This window comes from Puntigrus tetrazona, chromosome 8, assembly GCF_018831695.1.
Source record: "Puntigrus tetrazona isolate hp1 chromosome 8, ASM1883169v1, whole genome shotgun sequence".
In the NCBI taxonomy this organism is placed as follows: domain Eukaryota; kingdom Metazoa; phylum Chordata; class Actinopteri; order Cypriniformes; family Cyprinidae; genus Puntigrus; species Puntigrus tetrazona.
The window spans coordinates 22,417,989-22,438,374 of NC_056706.1; the positions used below are offsets into that span (position 1 = coordinate 22,417,989).

General features: G+C 36.8%; 1 protein-coding gene across 2 annotated transcripts in view; it reads left to right on the forward strand.

The window, feature by feature from the left end:
- frmd3 (FERM domain containing 3) overlaps positions 1-20,383 on the forward strand; it is a 43,225-nt gene extending 22,842 nt beyond the window's left edge. Inside the window, exons 10-14 of one of the 2 annotated variants that reach the window (XM_043247398.1) lie at positions 4,458-4,543; positions 6,029-6,103; positions 6,184-6,252; positions 7,479-7,603; positions 14,904-20,383. In XM_043247398.1, coding sequence (XP_043103333.1) covers positions 4,458-4,543; positions 6,029-6,103; positions 6,184-6,252; positions 7,479-7,603; positions 14,904-15,556 — 1,008 coding nt within the window. In that variant the 3' untranslated portion in view covers positions 15,557-20,383. Of the gene's footprint in view, positions 1-4,454; positions 4,544-6,028; positions 6,104-6,183; positions 6,253-7,478; positions 7,604-14,903 lie in introns of both variants that reach the window. The other variant, XM_043247397.1, reaches the window with a different exon arrangement.
- The last annotated feature ends 3 nt before the right edge of the window (positions 20,384-20,386 follow it).

Consider the following 20,386-nt stretch of genomic DNA (forward strand, 5'->3'; position numbering starts at 1 on the left):
GCGATAAACAGATCTAAATAGCTTTACTTATAAAATCTAACTAACTAAATCATTTAGATACCATTTCTGATGTATCACCAACGCGGATCATGAAACACCGTTGGAACACCAGCAGGGAAATAGATCAATTTTGCATAGGGAACACACATTTTTACAGTATTATACAGTAAAATTGCTGTGAACAACCTACGGTCGGGATTTACTAAAGACGTACAGCCAAACATTAACATTAGTCATGTTTTGCAGCGGTTTCTGGGAGGAGAGTATTTCAGTTAATCATTCGAAGCGATTTGCTGAGCTTTGCAGTCAATTTAAGCAATTTAGTAGTCGGTTATACAGCGCCCCCCAAAAAAGCACGTCTTAATCCATCTCGCCGCTAATTTGCGCTGCTCCTGGTAGATTGTGTCGGTTACTATGGAAACAGTTGAGCTGTGTCTGTGTTCTTTAAGTTGCACGTTGTCAGTAGATCGACAGCAACTAGCAATCTCGCGTGTATTTGACCTGATCAGATCAGATCTGTATGAGATTTTCACTTTTAATGAGAACTCTTTTAGCATGGTGACGGATGTGACAGTGATAACGTATTTTATCTGGCTCTGCTACAACACTGCTGCGATAAATGTTAACGTATTTAATCTTTGCAGAATAGCTCTGCTACAAACTGCTGCTGCTGCGTATGTTGATACGGTGCTGTAAGTATTTAAGACGTACTGCTGCCGCACAAATCGCATATAAAGTGACCCGCAGCAGATCTATACAGGTGGAGCTGGGGAGGGTGGAGGGTGGAAAGTGCGTTGCAGAATGCTCAGTGAATATTTTAACTGGCCATTTAAATGTAAAGTAGTAAGCTCATGTGCTGCGTAAGCAACGTGAACCAATCGGCTTGTGCCAAGTAGCTTAACATTGTGAATATTATCGATTTGCGTTAATGACAGCCATCTAGAGTTTCATGACAGAACTTTTTTTAAAGGTGCAGTGATTGAAATGCAATAATATAAATATACATATATATATATATATATATATATATATATATATATATATATATATATATATATATAAATATATACTATATAATGTCATAATGTCAGCCAATTCACATCTCTCTCACTTACTGCGTTCCAAAATAAGTGTTTGCTCACATAACATATATGAGTTTACTGTGTATATTTATTAGGTATATATAAATAGCCTACAAACACTTGCATATATTTACGAAAAATATGTTATATTTATATATAGTATAATTTATACCAATATAAATATATATATATATATATATATATATATAAGCTGTGTGTGTGTGCTTTTATATGTACATAATAAATATTTACACAGTGCTTATCCATATATTATGTAAACAAAAATTTATTTTGGATGTGATAAATCTCCATTTATCGCTTGACCGCGGGTCCCGTTATATAGAGGTCGCCATCATGTGTGTACAGCAGCCCTTAAAGGACAAACATGATGAACACGTAATAATAATATTTATCGATTTATTGAATAATTAAGTAAATATAATTAATTTTTTACCTTTGTGAAGAAACCTTATTGCTGGCTATCTCAGACTACGATATCTAACTTAGTTACTAAGTTACTGATTACAGATTACACGATAAGTTTTCTTTACCTAGTCCCACCATAGGTTAAAGGAGCTTGCTAAAGAAGGCTATGGAAGGCTATGAAAACACGTAATGAATGTATTCGGACTGCTTTTTAGATTACTTTAGGTTACAGAGTGAAAGAAAGCACAGATCATTTGATCAACATATTGAAATGAAATAAACAACGGCTTCTCTATTTTTGTTCTTCTAGAATCTACAGTAGTTATTTATTTTTCATCAAAACCGATTACTTCTAGATATTATAGAGCCATTGTGTGAATAATATGTGACAAATTTAAAATGGAATATAATGGAATGGAATAAAATGGGAATCTGATTGTATGATACAGATTATGTAGCCTGCGCTGGTTAACAGGGTTATGCTACATGCTACTGACGTGGCTCTGTTTACCTCAGTTTGTAATCCCGGCTAGTTTAGCGTGGGACACCCGTCCTAAACCGAGATGATTAGCGGAGCGGTTGGGTGAGCGCTCTGACATTTAGCGTAGTTTAATGATGTGACGGTAATCTCAGCGTGAGCGGTCGGCAGTGTATTGCAGGGGCAGCAGTTTGATGCTAAACGGCTTGAAAGTGGTTTGTATTGATTCTTTCTGGATTCACTGTTCTGTTTAGTACTCCATCTATCGACCCCGGTCTCAGATTACACGACGCGTGGGGTTAATGGAACTTATTCTCCTGACACTTCTGTTTTTCACAGCGCTTTATCAGGCCTCATATATATCTCTGTCACATCGGCCTAACACTACATATTCACGTTTGATCCAGCGCGTATATTCACGGGCTCAGGCTGTCACATAGCTGGGCTGGCAGTTTAGCACATTCACCCCAGTGTAATCTCAGACTCGTCAGCGGGGCTCCGGCACATATCGACCCGGCAGAAAACCAATACCCACTATACATTTTCATTACAGCGCTGACGTAGCTTTTGTCCTTTCATGCGTGGTTATTAATCCGACATGTGACTCATTATAAACCGGTTTGTGGTGATAAAATATATGATATACAAACATTTATGTTGTGAAACAATTCTTCATTTGATTTTGCAGAAAGAAATTCAGACTTTTATTTTGAAAGGATGCAAGTATCTAGTAAAAATCTTGTTATTTATATATATATATATATATATATATATATATATATATATATATATATATATATATATATATATATATATAATCTTAATGCTTTCAAATGATTAATCATGATTTATCACATTCAGAATAAAAGAGTTTACGTTATATATTTATTTATTATGTATAAATATAAATATTCAAATATTTATTATATATAAATGCAAACACATGCATGTATATATTTTAGAAAAATATATAATAAATATATTTATATATCATAAAAAAATATATATACATGTAAATATTTTCACAATATATACTGTGTGTGTGTGTGTGTTTGTATTTATATGTGCATAATAAACACACAGTACATGTACATATATTGTATGTACATTACATATAAACAAACATTAAATGTGATTGATTGTGATTATTCATTTTTAGATTTTTACTATATATACTATTTACTATATATAATATGTGTTTTTTGTATCATGGTTTCCAATAAAAAATATTAAGCAATAATAGTAAATATTTTTTCGGCAGAAAATCTACATATTATTATAATATCTGAAGCTAATGTTGGAGTTATTCAGCTTTGCATCACATAAATGACATTTTGCAATATAATAATATATAAAATGGTATAATGGTATAAATATTAAAATACAAATACAAAATATCTTTGCAACCCAGACATTACAGTAATTTATATTTATATTAATAATTTATATTATGTCAGCAAACGTAAGGACTTTATCCCGAAAAAAAATAATAATTGAATGCATTTGATCAATAACAGCATAAAATCCCTTAAATCAGTTATTTCACTCGATTAGATTATGGAAAATGTAAACATATATTCATTTGTGATGGATTTTAAAATTGAAAAACCCTTTAAGGTTCAAATTACAAATGTTTCATCCCTGGAACGTACAATAGCCTGGAAATGGAGAAAACAAAATAGCAAAAAAACATATTATGCAGCAACTATGCCCCTCTGAACTTTATTTACCCCTAAAGGTTGCTTATTATTACCTTAAAGTGTCATATTAATTTAAATGTACGTATTAGTACCTAACTTGTAGTATCTTTTAAAAATGTACTTCCACATTGACTTTTTGTACCTCTTTTTTAAATAGAGAGAGAGAGAGAGCGTGAGTCACATCCGAAGGCCTTAACAACATCCTCTAGTTGTCCTCTCAGCGTCTGTTACAGTAGTGCTAAAATATAAAACTGAAAGCAGATTCAGATAAACCACCTTTATCCAAAAATCCATTATACAAATGCATACACTGGCGTTTTTAAACGTTCAATTAAATGGCTTATTTTTTGTTTACTGCGAGTGTTCATCGTATTAAATGCGATCGCGGTTTCCGTCGCAGGCCGCTTTCTCACTGCGCCGCGCGCGCAGCGTAAATGAAGGTTAATAAGCGCCTGGCTTCCGGTCTGCGAGCGCCCGACCGACTGTGCCGTCGTGACGTGTCGTATCGATCCGTTCTCTCAGATTCCCGGTAAAGCCGTCTGCTGCCCGCCCGCGCGCATCTCTCTCACTTACATGCACACAGATTTGGGTCAGCGTTTTGTTCAGCTCTCATTATTTATGACATTGTGCTCAGATTCCATCTCCGTGTAATTTATAGATTTTTTATGTCCTCACTCGCTCTGACCTCCCCGTTCACTTAAGCTGATTGTATCTACCTTTGCTGTTCCGCGCTTCAATTATTCATTCCCTCTTTCCGTCTCTCTGCAGAAGAAACTGGTTCTGACGTTCCACACCTCCACACCAGCGGCCTGCAAACACCTGTGGAAGTGTGCCGTGGAAAACCAGGCTTTTTACAAGTGAGAGCCGTCCTTTCATCCCTCTCTCGCTCTCTTCGCTCCATCTCTCCGAGTAGCATTGGTCTTTTTATTCACCTTTAAAACGTTTGGGGTCGGTGAAACATTTTTTTTTGGAAGTTGAATGCTGTGCCTTTGAGCTTTCCATTCAATAAAGTATCCTGAATAATGATGGTTTCGACAAAAATGTCACAAATGTTGGCATAGATATTAGTGGTGGTGCTGAAAATGTCATGCAAAATCATTTTAAAATGTAACGGTATTAAAATGTTACAGATGCTGTCGTTAAATGAGTATAGACTTGGAGAGCAGAAGAGACTTTGTTCTGAAATATCAAAAAAAATCTCAATCTTTTAAATGGTAGTGTATCCGGGTCGTTATCAGAAAATAATACCAATGCTATGTTTGCTTATCGATTTATTGATTTGTTTGTTTGTTGAAATGTGTGAGATTTCTGATGAGATCAATACATTTTTCTGAAACAAAAAACAATAACCCATGACTTTTTTAAAAAGCTTATTAAATACAAAAGTTTTTGTAGTCATATTTTCCATTAAAACTATAACTTGATGGACTACTGCAGCGATATGGGCCAATATAAGTCTAAAACATAATAAAAAATATAGAATGCAATTAATATTTCTCTTAGTATGAGTTTTATCACTCATAAGAACAGTGGAGATATCAACATAGTATCAATAAAGTAGATTTTCTGTTAAATTTCTGATTATATCAATGATATATATTTATTATTTTTATATATACATATATATATATATATATATATATATATATATATATATATATATATATATATATAAAAAATATTTACATGTATTTACGTGCATATATTATTATTCATATCATTTATATTATATATAAATATATTTAAAATATAAACAACTCAGTTTAATTAAATACATGCATGCATGTGTTTGTATTTATATATACATAATAAATAAATAAATAACAAAAAATGTACGATCAATTGCTTGACAGCACAGATATTTTTTTGAAACAGATTTGGCTTCGCACACTAAGTTACATCTTTACATCTTTCTAATAATGTGACTAAGTTGTGCATCCTGGTAATTATATCAGCATGAGGTCATGGGGACAAACGCAGCACACAGATGGCTCAGTTTGCTGAGAACGATCCTGATATAAGTGCCTCCATGTCTTTCTCCGTCTCTAGTTACTCTGCGTGAGTGGTGTCACGTTACCGTTGAAAGCCCTTTAATTAAGAGCCTAAATGCCAGCCAGACAGCAGGCCTGCCTCTGTCAAACAACAACACTCTCTTCATATCAACACACGCACATCAGCCTAATCACTAGATGCTTTTATTATTGCTCAGGCCACACTGTAGGGGAAAAGCTGCAGAACTGATCGAAACCGATTAAACGGTAAAATAAAAAATGCTATCTCGACAAGTTCGAACACGTGTAACGCAATCAAGCTGTAGGTTACCGCTTTTTCTTCTGATTTAGATGCGCAAAGTCCAGTCAGATCAAGACCGTGTCCAGCAGCAGTATATTTTTCAAGGGAAGCAGATTTCGCTACAGGTGAGATGGGCGCTTTTTAACCAGTAAACCGTAATCAGAAACGGCGATATTTGATATTAATGCTTCTGGTTTGATTTCAGTGGTCGGGTGGCTAAAGAAGTGATTGAAGCCAGTTCGAAGATTCAGAGAGAACCTCCTGTTGTTCACAGGTCAGCCTCACTCGCTTCACGGCAATGGAATCCGGCTGTTTGTCCGCTTATTATCCTTTTTAATGTTTCTTGTAAAAATATTGGTGGCTGTATATCACCCTTGCAGTTAAACAAACTATTTTATATTGTGTTTTTGATGCATATGTGCATATACGACATTCATAAATACTATTTCAAGTGTTTTTTCAAGTGATACTAGCAACACTATGGAGAAGTCAAAATGATTAGAAAGTGGAACTGATAAGCGTAATAATAGTTTTTATGTGCATCAGGCCTAAAAGACCTTTCATTATAAACAAAGGGCACCTACTATGCAAGATTCTGTTGTTTGAACATAAAAGTATTTAGTTTGTTTAAAGCCTTGCTCACAGTACAGGATTTTTAGCCTGATTTACATGCCAAGCAAACCCACTGGCGGCGATGGAAGCCAGTAGTGTTGATGGCTCGCGTTCGACAAAACACACCGCACAAACGCAGATATACAGTATGAAGCGTTTTAAATATAAGTAACGCTGATAACGGTTCATTTCAGGTGGCTCACCTTGTTATGATAATATTTATATATTGGAATGCGTGGGTAAGATTACGTAACATTAAAAGAGACCCCTGTCTGTGCCGACTTCGCTTACTTAACGTATTCGTTTCCCTCTGGCACTGATTGATTCACTAGGCGTCCAATCAGAGTTGGATGTTTAAGGCGTTCAACAGAGTTCGACATGCTGAATCTGGCCAATGATTGGGACTCACCACACCAAACAAAAGCCGACCGTTCTATTCTGAAAAATGGGGCTCATTTACATTCAAATAGACATGTTTCGGCTTCCTCTCAAAATAGGCTTTTTCATATGATATGATATATGATATGTGAATTATTTTGAGCAGAAACTTCACAGATGCGTTCTGGTCTTCTATCATATTGTAAAAAGGGGCATAATAGGTGCCTTTAAAGGACCAGTTCTCACTATTGCCTTGCATGCATATTACTAGCATATTGGCTTTTTATTAGTAGCAAATATGAGCGTATTATTCCTCAACTCTGTATTTTAGATCCCTTATTCTGACCACATACCAAGTACCATAAAATTATGAGTTTGTTGTGGCAAAAGTCATAGGCTAGTTAACAGTGAGAGTTGGACCTTAATATCTTGTATTGTGATCATGATATTATGTCTACAACTCTTTTTGTAAAAAACATTTTTGTCTCCTTGTGTCTGTGGCTGTTTCAGGTCTCAGTTCGGTCAAAGCAGAAGCTTTACTTCGCTCAGTCATAAACAGCTGATAATGAACATGGAGCCTCTTCTACCAGCACTGAGCTCCAGCAGGGAAAACAGAGACTCCTCCGCAGACAACGGTAACACACCTTCCTCCACTGTAAAGATACCCCGAAACAAATCAAAAGGACTAACAAATATGATCACGATCTCCAGTCACACTGTTATCCTAGCAACATTTTCAACAGATCAATTTAGGTTTTTTGTCGTATATTTTATTTATGCACTCCCTGGCCACTTTATTAGTTACACGCGTTTAGCTGCTCGTTAAGGCAGATAATCAGCCAATCAAAACAGCAACTCAGTGCATTCAGATATTCACACATGGTCAGGATGATCTGCTGAAGCTCAAACCGAGCATCAGAATGGGAACGAATGGAGATTTTTGCGACTTGGAATGTGGAATGATTGTTGGCGCCAAATGGGTATTTCAGAAATGCACATCCATTTCTAGAGTTTACGAAGAATTGTCTAAAAAATATAAATATTCAACAAAGGCAGTTTGTTGGCAAAAGTGCCCTGTTGAAGCCAGAAGTCAGGCTACAATTTGTAGAGGCTCACCAAAATTGCGAAGTAAGTAAAATGTAAGGCAAGCACATGACCAGCTAAGGTCCAGCTTAAACCAGCATGCCAGCCTCGAAACATACATAACGAGCATATGCCACAGTCAATATTATATAAATTATTGTATTATAGAAAGTTTACTATTTACTATTTATTTACTTGTTTAATGTTTATATTATTGCTATATCAGAGGTGGACAAGCAACATCTGAACATGAACATTGCTTGTATATTTTGCATGAAAAAATGACCTGCTGCACCTTTAAATCCTACCTGGTCCCACTGCGTGAACGTACATGGGTGCACTTAGCTAGACACAAAATACCAGCGAGTACGTATCTCTGCGGTTTCCAAAAACTGTGTAACTACAGTTCAACGAAACTGCAATAAAAGGAAGTTGAAATGGCCCGGTTGCACAAATGCATTTTTCTATCAGTTTTGGATTTGGTGTAAGGCATATTTCCGAAATGATAGTGCATTCACTTTTAGCAACAGTCCATGGATATTTCAGCTCTGAACCGCTGCAATTCATACCTTTATCAAAGTAATAAAATGCGCCAGGGTTCACGTATTGAACCTGTTGAAACTGTGGCAAGCCGTGCAATAAGGTATGTAAAAATGCACAAAAAAAAGTATTTGAGACGTTACACGTTAAGATCAAGCCTACAACACGCTCATGTTGCGTTGTTTTGTCTTGTAAGGAGTCTGCACAAATTGCATGCGTTTGCAGAAAAAAACAATAAAATAAAAACTGCACGCGTTTGCACAAATGTTCTATAGATCTGAGGTTGCTGCTTACCTTTTCCTACGACCACTATGACATAATAACGTTTTGTGGCTTCACAAAATAAAAATATTTTTTTAATCAATCCAAATCAATTGTATGTAGTTTTGTGCATTTTTTACATTGACGAGTTTGAGGCTGACGTTTGTGATATTTCTGTATTTAGTAAAAATATGTTGAATAAAATACATTTTCATTTTTTTTGTTGGTTTATTGCACTTTAGAGCTATTTAGCTTGTTACTATGGATTTTTTACATAACCTTCAGACTGGAGGCATTCAAAAAATGACAGCACAGCGTATAAAAACATTAAGATATACTGGCGAAACTATTCTATGGCAGGTTAAAAGGGTTAAAACAGACAGTGTCTGTGTTCTCCGGAGGGATCTGTTAGGATTGAGACGCCGGTATCTGTGGAGACTCCAATCAGAGCTCGTGGATCTCCCTGCAGATGTTAGCAGTGATTAATACGAGGCCTGCCCGGGCTTGAGCTGTTCGGAGGAGACACACAACACACGTGATTGAGAAGATAGAAGATAGAAGTCTGCGAACCGAATCAATTAGCTGTTAAACCGGATTCATTCCGGCTGAGTGAACCAGAGGAGCGTTTCGTGTGAGATCTGAGGCCGGTTCATCAACGCTAAGCCCTTCGCAGATCCAGTTACCAGAGGACAGGACGAGACTGAATGTCACACTGACCCTTCTCTGATGTGCTTGCTAAAAGAGACCTCGCTACTACGCTATAAAAAAAGTCGTCAAATACTGTGAAAATTCGGCAGCTGTGGAAGTTAGGACGTTAAGCTAACGACATTTTAAGTTTGGCAGACAGGGCTAAATGTACTGTAAAAATACGTATTTTACTTATCGTAATCTACCAACCTGGTAAAGTACTATTTGGTTAACGTTTTACTGACAACCACCTGAAAACAGTTGGTGAAGACAAGCCCACGAGATGAATAAAGGTCTATTCACTATTAACTACAACTTGTCCTTCAATAACTTCCTAAATTTCTGCTTTTTAATGGTTAGTGCGGTAGTTGTTAAGTTTAGATATTGGGCAGGATTAGGGATGTAGAATAAGGATATTAACATGCGCTTGATTAGCACTAATAAATGGCTAATGCAAGCTAATAAGCAACTATTTAAGAGTTTAAAACAAGTATCTTTTAGCGTATAGAACGTGCACGGTGTCATTCGAGCAAAACCATTAAAAGTAATGCAATAAACATTAAGAAGAAATTGAAAAATCATTGCATTTTAGGCGTCACAAGGAATTCTGGGAATGTCAATTAATGTTTACTTCTGTCTTGTTATAGTCCATTTCCAAACTTTAGCGATTTGTGTATTTTACGATTTCGATTGACATAGGTTTTTATTTAGTAAAAGAAACTTGCTGTAACAGTTTTTTAGAAGAGGGAGCGCATATTTATTACAAAATATTACACATACAAAGTTAGTTGTATGAGGTAGAGATTAAGTAATTAAAATGTGGTAATGCACAGTGAGGCTAATAGGGTTAATGCGCTTTATAAATACTAATAAACAGTTATTATGCTATCAATGCGCATGCTAATTTGCAACCAGTTAATAGTGATATTACGTCCTTAAAACAAGGAAAAAAAATTACAACAGCATTTTTAGTATTTAAATGATTATTAATATGCTAATTTTACAGTGCACTGTTGATCATCGATCAACTAGTGTATTTACACAATTTCTCAACTTGCCAAAACTTTGATTACCTGTCATGTAAGTTTGATTTATTTCTCTATTTCATTGTTTTGGTGTAATTGCTGGGCGCAGGGATAGAGCTGTACTGTAGGGTCCAACTGTGTTTCTGAGAACAGTGACTCACCGAGGAACCTTTCAGCGTAATGCTAAGGAAATGCACAAATATGCAACTCTAGCTTGTAACATCAACATGGTTTTTTTTATTAAAACGAGCCATTTGTTTTCTCACCTCGTGGCGTTCCCAATAACAGTCTGTTAGATCTGCTGCAGGGGGATGATTCGTTCGAGTCACGAGAAAGCTTTGCGTGAGAAATATTTCACCTGACTTTGAGTCTCACGCCGAGTTGCTGTTATTTTGCTCCGCAGCGGTTCATTCAGTTTGCATGTCAATGTTTGCATTATGCCCGAAAATACTATTGACCGATCTTAACTTGTCCTAAACCCAGAGTGTTTCTTTAACTGAACGCAAAGGCTAAATGAAAGCTCCAGTGGAATCGGGGAGCATTTTCGGCTCTCTTACCCCTTTAATATCCGCTCATGAAGTATTAATGCAATAATAAAGGGTTAGGAGCCAGAGCTTGTTCCAGATACGCGTGACGTCTGCTGGCTGTACTGTACTCCGGACTGGATCTTTTCACCGCAATCAGCCGCTGTGATTAGCAAAGCCTTGTGCTATGACTGATGCTGTATAAATAGCTCATCCTGCATTTGGCCTGATCCGGCCCCTAATGCCCCCGACTTTGTTCACGTGTCCGCTATCCGGGCTGGCGGGACCCCGTCCTGTGAGCCTTAACCCATCCAGAAGAGTCGGTGTGTGAGTTGGAGGTGGCCGCTGTCGATATGGAGGTCCTCGGAGAGATGGGCGAAAAGGTTTCTGAGGATGCAGACGAGCTTCTGGAGGAGCGAGGAGACGCCACGCGCTGTCAGGTGAAGATCACCACGCGTCACAACCTGCAGATCCGCATGGCCAACTACACGGAGCGAGACGTCTACGTACGGCTGCTCGGCCACGGAGACCGCATCTCAGGAACCGGTACGGAAGCTGAATGTAGCACAGATGGACTACCTCGTCTCGTCAACGAATACCGATTTTTACGTCAATTGGAAAACGCATCCCAAAGCGAATATTCCGTCAGTCTTCATTCCAAAAATAGATCTTTTGAAAAGGGAAAATTTTTCTACATTTTATTTAAAATATGTTATATTTTTACACCAACATTCTTCGAAATATCATTTTTTTTATGCACCGCAGAAATAAGCACATGATTCAGGTTTGGAATGACACGAGGATGGAGAAATGACGACCGGGTATATCACTTTTGGTTGAACTATTCTTATAATGCAGCAGAAAACTCTTGACTCCGCTGGGTGTTGCTTAATGAAAATACTGACAAATACATATTAAGAGAATTTAATGATAATTGTCATTCCAAACCTGTATTCATTTCTTTCTTTTGTTCAGGAAAAAATAAGATATTCTGAAGAATGTAACAGATGACGGCAGACATTTACTTCTATAGTATTTGCTTGCATGCTTTAGAAATCAATTGACCCATTTTAGATTACATTAGTGGGTAACATGTCAAGGTGTCGTGAAAGTCATATTTTACTCAGGTAGATGTCGGTATATACCTGCAGCAGGTGTGTTTATTAAATCTTTCATCAAAAACTGTAGTATTTTTTTCTGTGCTATGGAAGTCAGTGGCTACCGTCAGCGAGTGAATGATGGCAATTTTCAATTTGGGTGAATTGTCTCTTTAATTTATGTAGATGATGATATATTATTTGATAAATGTCTTAATATTTGCTTTCCTTTTTGCACATTCTTATCAACTAAAATGCTATTTTCAGCAAACAAGATGAGTAAAATTAGTAAAGCTGAGTGTATGTGACATGAGGCATTAACTTTTGTTTAAAATAAAAATATTAATATTAATATTTGCTTTGATGACACATAATAGTCAACTTTTGTGTAAAACGACACCTTTTTCTTTTATGTCTTTCACATTTTTTAGGAGAATCTCCCTCGGTTGTAGTTATTGTTGCGTGCAACTGTTGCCATGGTAGCCACGATGATCCGTTGCTAGTGACGACTCTTTCCTCCTCCTGGGTTAAACGGCTCTTTATGTGTCGCTATGGTGACATCTTCTCTTTGCCCGTGTGCCTGCGTCTACTGACTTAAGCGTGTTCCTGTCCAAGCTATCCGATAGATAACTCATGATTATCCAATCGGTTTGAGTAATATTACGTTTCAGGAAGCGTTAAGCGGCTGTCAATGCTGATGCCTTGAAATCCGGTACGCCCTTTCAATGAGGGATCAATTAGTAATTAATGCTTTTCACCCGACAATCCAGTTTTGATCTGAAGATATGTGCATTATTTTTCGTCGAGTGCGTGAAATGTCACAGCGAAATGATAGGACGGTTAGGTCAGAGGACATCGCAGAGCTCTGTGTGTGTTAGAGAACAGTTGCATGGAGAAGCGTCGACGTCACTGACAACTTAGCCGGGAGACTCGTCTTAATCCACACTAGGCAGGCAGCTGGGTTTATATTTAGACTGGACTTGCCCAAAGAACAGGCTGCAGCCGTGCCTCTCAACTGCTGGATAAACACACATACAACATATACTCCAGAAGAGCAATAGATGGGAAACGTTTTTGGTTTTAATTCTCATTCTCTTTCTCTCTCTCTCTCTCTCTCTCTCTCTCTCTCTCTCTCTATCTATATATATATATATATATATATATATATATATATATATATATATATAAACATTTCATAACTTAAGCATAATGAAAGTTAAAAGTTTTTCTTTTATTTCAGTTATTACTAAAATGTTTAGTAATTGAACTATTTCAGTTTCAGTTAACCAAAAATTAACTGAAACAAAACTATATAGACATATTTTTAATAAACAAAAATGAATATAAATGACAAAACGCAGTTGAATAAAAAAATCTAAATATTAACCACTAAAACTATTGAAATGTTTTGTGCCGAAACTGTTATATTCAAAATGTTTGGGGATTTAATTTGGCAGGTTTTTAAATGTCTTATTAATATTATTATGAATTTTCATACTAATCATTACTATTCATAGTATCAATATTGCTAAATTATTAGTAGTGGTATTAGTATTAATATCAGTATTATTCTGGCATTATCATTCTTGGTATTGGTATTGATATTAATGTTACTAAGCATCAGTTTTCTTGGTATTAGTAGTAGTAGTGGTATCAGTTATTTAAAGATTCTCCCTAATTCTTCTTTTTTCAGTAAACAGTTCCTTCGCAAACCTCAGTTTTGTAATGTTTCATGAAATTCATATTGTTGATTATTACAAATGCAATATATTTTTGTATCAATATGGTACAAGATTATACCATTTAAATCAATGTGATAAGTCAAAAGTAATCTAAAAGTAATCAGATTATTATTATTATTATTATTATATGTAATGTAATGGATTATGTTACTAACAACAGTTTGGTATCAGTAACAGAGTACAACTGGCTTCTACTCTATCCAATCAAATCATTCTAATTATAACAGATAGATAGATAGATAGATAGATAGATAGATAGATAGATAGATAGATAGATAGATAGATAGATAGATAGATAGATGGAAAATGTTAATATATCCATGAAAAAAATCTTAAAAGGACAGTTTCCCCAAAAAATGTACATTCTGTCATTAATTACTCACCGTCTTGTTGTTTCAAAACCCATAAGACCTTACTTCATTCATCTTCATAAAACAAGTTAAGATATGTTTAATGAAATCTGAGAGCTACCTGACCCTCCATAGACAGCAGCACACCTGAAATGATCCAGATCCAGAAAATGTGTAAAATCAGTAGCTCAGCTTTAGTTTTGCATCGAATATCTTTTTGCGCAAAGAAAATAAAAACAACACGATTTAATCGTTCTTCTCCCCTGAGTTACATCTTCTGCCATTTTGGAGAATACGTAATAATGTATTTGACGTGATGACCATTGTGCAAAAAAAAAAAAAAAAAAAAGATTCTTGTAGCCTTGCAAAACCGAGCCGCTGATGTGTTACCGCTATATTTCTGAATCTGGGATTATTTCAGTTGTGTTGCTCTCTATGGAGGATCAGATAGCTCTCAGATTTCATCAAAAATATCTTAATTTGTGTTCTGAAGATCAACGAAGGTCTTACTTGTTTGGAACGACACGAGCCTGAGTAATCAATGACAGAATGTTCCCCTTTGAGTGAACTGTCCCTTTAAGGGTGAACTTTCGGGCGATTAACACAACCAGTTGTTCGCTCCGCAGGACTCTCAGCTCTGAAGGACTCGGTTCATCTGTCCCCGCTCAAACCGTCGGTCGCTCCCGAGGAGGCGGAGATGGAGGAGAGGGAAAGCCACGTTCAGGACAGACGCGAAGACGAGTCAGCCAGCAGGACGAGAGCGGACGAGGAAAGGAGGGAGGTGCGCGTGGACCGCGAAGACGAAGCGTGCGCGGCCCTCACCATCTCCGACACAGCCTACAGCCCGTGCGCCAGCATGGTGCCCACGCCGGTGGAGGAGAGCCAGGGCGGCCTGGACCTGCTCTTCCAGAGCCCCGCGCGCCTGCTCAAGGAGCTGCACGCCGACCCCGAGATGCAGCTGGAGCTCCAGGCCGAGAGGGCGAGGGAAGCGGCCAGAGAGGCTCTGGGTCAGGCCCTGTGCGGCCCGTCGAGCGGACGGCAGCAGATGCAGGCGTGTCTGCGCAGCGCCGCCCGGCTGGTGCTGATGGCCGCGGGCCTCCTCGTCGTCCTGCTGCCCCTGCTGCTCGTGCTGCTGGAGTCGGACCTGGACATCTCCTTCTTGCACGACATCCGACAGACGCCCGAGTTCGAGCAGTTCCACTACGAGTACTACTGCCCCCTGCGCCGCTGGTTCCTCTGCAAACTGGAAGTCATGACGGAGCAGCTCTGGGGCGACTGAGGAAATACCGGGGTGGGGGGACTTGGGACGGGAATGCAATGGACGGGACGGGACAGGTTTGCTCTCCTACATCACTCGGTTTATTCGTTCGCATCGCATCGCCGATACCTTCTCGTAGCAGTAACGGAGGCAGTTACTTGCGCTAGTGCTTCAGTCACAGCGTTAGACAGCGGACAGCCTTTATAGCTGTATGACTTGCACAGCTTTGGTAGAAACGCGTTGGAGCATCGTTTTTGATATCTTCATTCATTCCATCTGCCCATAAACCAGAGAAAAGAGCATCAGTCAGGGTCCAAAATTAACTTTTTTCCTCCATTTAAATAGTGAGCGAATTCTCTGCATGTAAATGACTCTGTTTTACAGGTTTTGGTGTTAATATGACTACTATAAGCCCACTTTCTCTCTATATACAGTCCTTTTTGGAAAGAAATCAGCGCTTTTATTTAGCAAGGGTGCGTTAAATTGATCAAAAGTAACATAGTAAAAAAGTGTCATAGTAAAAAAAAAATTTCCTTATCCACCAAAGCCGGTCTTCTTTGACATTTGCTCGCCCGAAGTTAACTGTGGACCCTGATGCCGGTCAGCGTGTGAAATCCTGTATAAACACACTCGGTCAACCTCCATCGCAACACAAATAATGCACGTCAGACGTAGAAGAGGCACGGACAGGTAACGAGCTCAGACCCGCGTCCCTAAACCAAGACTTATTTTCTTAAAAATCGAATTATAGCTATTAAGACGAGCAGATTCTGACCTCATAACACTGCATTGGAACAAATCTCTGCCTCTCGCAGAGCAACACACACAGATACGAGAGAGGGCAAGCTATACATGCTAAAACGTAATATCTGTTTTTAAAATTTTATACATTTTTATGTGACGCGTACAGTTGCTTATATTTTTCAGCAAAAAAAAAATAAGCTTAAGTTGTGTTATTTAAACCGATTTACAGTAAAAGTAGGCGGTATACGAGTGAAATATTTTTATTATCGCCAACAATTTACCTTAAGACGCCGCGCTGTGTTTTTATATAGAATAGCACAAAGTATAAGACTTTTTTTTTTATTTTTTCTCTTTTTCAGATTTTCAGATGTCACGAGCAGATGTGATAGCAGGCCGCTAGTACATTCGAGAGGCTCTTAACTGATCACACAACATGCATAAACATGCAAAATACACCAAAACGATGCACGGAAACCACCGCGAATCCAAATATTTCACATGTTCGTAAAAAACACAAGTGTCGCGTCGACATCATTTTGTGGAAGTCAGACGACCGAACGTATTCAGACGACGATAACATCTCATTTACAAACTGGGTCCATTTGGCCCCAAGAAAAAGCTGCCATTGGAAAAAGTCCCCTTTTCTTTGTAGATTTTTTTATTTTTAATTTATCAGTATCGCAACGCTGTTTTCGCGCGGAAGCTCGTTTCCGCCGCAGGATGAAATAAATAAAAGGGTAATTGCAACTTTTTACTTTTTACGAGTTTTTTTCTTAGAACACCGGAAAGAAAAAAAAAAGTGAGATTTGAACAAATTTGAGAAAAAGACGTAAATTCACGAATTAGACCAAAAAAATGAATGGTGGGATATAAACTCGCAAATTTAAAAAAAACAAAAAGGTTGAATTTTGAGATATAAACTAATTTGAGGCTAAATTGTGAGAAATAAACTAGCTATTGTTAGATTGTTAGATTCATTTTTATTTGTATTTGCTGGTGGAAAAAATACAATAAAATAAATGTATAAACTTCATTGATTAAAACATTGAAAATTCTAAGAAAAAGTTATAAATACCTTTATTTATTTCTTATTTTGATTCCGTGGAAGAAAAAAAGCTTCCATGGTTTTCGATTCGGTAATCAGTGAAGGGGTTCAGTCGTTCGTGTAAAGCTTGAGCGAATCGATTGAATCCTAAAATGCGTTTGCATACCGTTTTTTTGTTGTTGTTGTTGTTGTTAGGCCCATTAGCTTTTGCAACACTGAAGAACCTGTGAAGACTTGCTCTATTTACACTTTTTTATGCATTTAATTAAACGGAAGCTACGTCTCCTGATTGCGTTTGCGTTTCCGTCAGAGGTCAAGGCCGGCTCACAGCACGGCACGTTTAACCAATCAAAATCAACACGGCTACTAGTGACGCAACTCTGATGTGACGTCACGTCTGTTGCTGAGGTGACAGCTAAAGGGCTAACGACACGTTTCTGTCAATGCATCACGCTCAACAGAGTCGTAGTAGTTCAGCATGAACCCAGATCGCTGATATTTAACGTCTAACAGCAGGTGGCGCTCTCAGGAACGAATGTCAAATACCGGAGGATCTTTATTTTCTGATAAAAATATAAAACAAAACAAATATGCATCTTAGCATAAAGGCATTTATATGGATACGTTACCGCGAAGTAGATATTCGATCGCCGTTGTATGTTATTTGTGGCTCGTGTGGTTGATATTCATACAGACTCATATTTATTACCATCACCGCGTGCGCATCATCAAATCATACGGCATGCGCGCGTGATTCAATCAGTGTTCTTCAATGTAGACGAATAGATCTTTTTCTGATATGTCATGAATACTTTTTTCCTTTTTTTAAAGATCACACTGTATACGCTTCCGGTCAAAAACTTGGACACAGTTAACTGTCATGATTTGTCATAAATTGTGCATTAATTCATACTATATTAACGCATACATATTTAATTAATACTGATATTTAACGTGCCCCTACAAACAATCCTTATTAATTAATTATGGAATTTTTAATTTAAAAAAATTGTTTTATTTTAATTTTTTTTTTTTTTAAAATACGTTTTATACATTTTTAAGTTTTTTATTTAAATTATTTGCACTTTTTTCAGTGCATGTCTTAAACAATTATATAGACATTTAATAACATGCACTTATTTTATACTTACATGTTTTTACATTGCACTTTTATTTAAAAAAAAAAAACCTGTATGCAATCCCTTCCACTTTTCAATTCTTAGCTAAACAACTTGAAAAAAATTAATTTTACATTTCTTTATCTATTACTTATTCGAAGCACATAGTCGCTAAAACACTTAAAGTGGGCCGTAATATCGTATTAATTTTAAACAATTGAATTTTAATCTTATGAAAAAAACCAGTGAATTTTAAATTTGAACAAATCAGCTTGTTTTTATTCGATGTCGTGTGATTTGGTCACTAAATAGCCCCTGCACCTCAATTTGCGTTCTCCTGTGGCTTTAATGACTTATTAATAATGACTATCGTTTTATTAACAGAAAAGTGTGTCCAAACTTTTCTCCGGTGGTGAAAACTTCAGCACGTATACCATCTGTAAATACGCGTGTATTCGGGCTAACTGAGTCTTATTCGTATGTGATCGTGGGACTGCGAAAAACGACACGAAGGCTTTATTCTCTCGCGTCGCGTTCAGGTTTCTCTGGACTTTCAGCTCAGGGTTGAGTCGCATTCATTGATAGATCCGTGAAGCAGAATACAACATTGATGCTTTGTTCTGACGCTGCTGTCAATGTCGTGGTTCTCACTGTAATAAAATCATCACGTATGTGGACAATGTATATAATAGGTAGTCATGCTTTGTGCTTTAATGTGTGTCATCACGACCGATGAAAGCAGAGAAGCGGTGGCCATAGAGCAGAGCTTCAATCGTTTCTCCGCAGCTTGATTCAATTCGTCCGTTAACCTGAGCATCTCTTATCATGTATTGTAGTGTGGCAAAATATAGATGTCCAAACTCATTTTAATTGGCCGGAGGGTGAACGTGTTTCATATAGCAATCAGCAATGTCATGCACTGGAATTTGTGTTTATTGTTTTTGTAGCCTTGCTATTCTGTTGCATGATGGGACACCGAGACTAATTTAACCGATTCCTTTGTTATATGTTTGGTAGAACTGTGATATCACCTGCCTATGAACACGCAAAGCTCTGATAGAAACCGAAAATTCAATAGACTATAGTCCAAAATAATAATAATAATAATAATAATAATAATAAATAAATAATTGGCAAATTATTAACATGTATTATTAGTATTAAGGGAATTAGTATCATTTAACATACTGTGAAAGTAAACTAATTAAATGTGTCGTATTTCTAAATAATTAAAAAAATTAAAAACAATGGTATATATTGAGAATCATTGAGAACGATGAGAATTTCAAACAAGGAAAACAATTAGGAGGGAAATGTGCTTAATTATATTAAGAATATAATGTTACAATGCAAAAAATGGGCTTATAAATAATGTAAAATATATCGTATTTTTTATAATTTTTTTCATGTTTTCAGGGTGACCTGGAAAAGGATAACACGTTAGAGGTGACTTAATTGTACATGCTGTGATTAAAATCGTCGATCGAGGGGAATAAAAAAACCTATAATACGGTCAAACATGGAAACCACCTATCGCCCTTTAAAAACTGATAATTTTACAATAAAAAAGAAAATATGCAAAGTAACTGAACATCCGGAAAATGCTTGTACATGTTTTTTTTTTGTTTTTGTTTTTGTTTCTTTTTCGAGGTTTGAGATATTTTTAAGTATTTGGTGATTTCCACTGCATATGTGACTTGTGTTTTGTTTGCATGTTAAGCAGCATTATAAATGTTTCAGTTTAAAAACGGTCCGTCATTTGATTTCAAAATACAACTCTGGGAGTATCAAAAAAAAAAAAAAAAAAAAAAAAATCAGTTTCCAGATCCGCTGGGAATCGCCTTATTAAATTTGTAAAGTGATTTTTGATTGTTTATATGTTAAAAAAAAAGAATTGTTTTATATGTTAGTACTGCCACAATAAAACTGAAGTGAAAACACTGC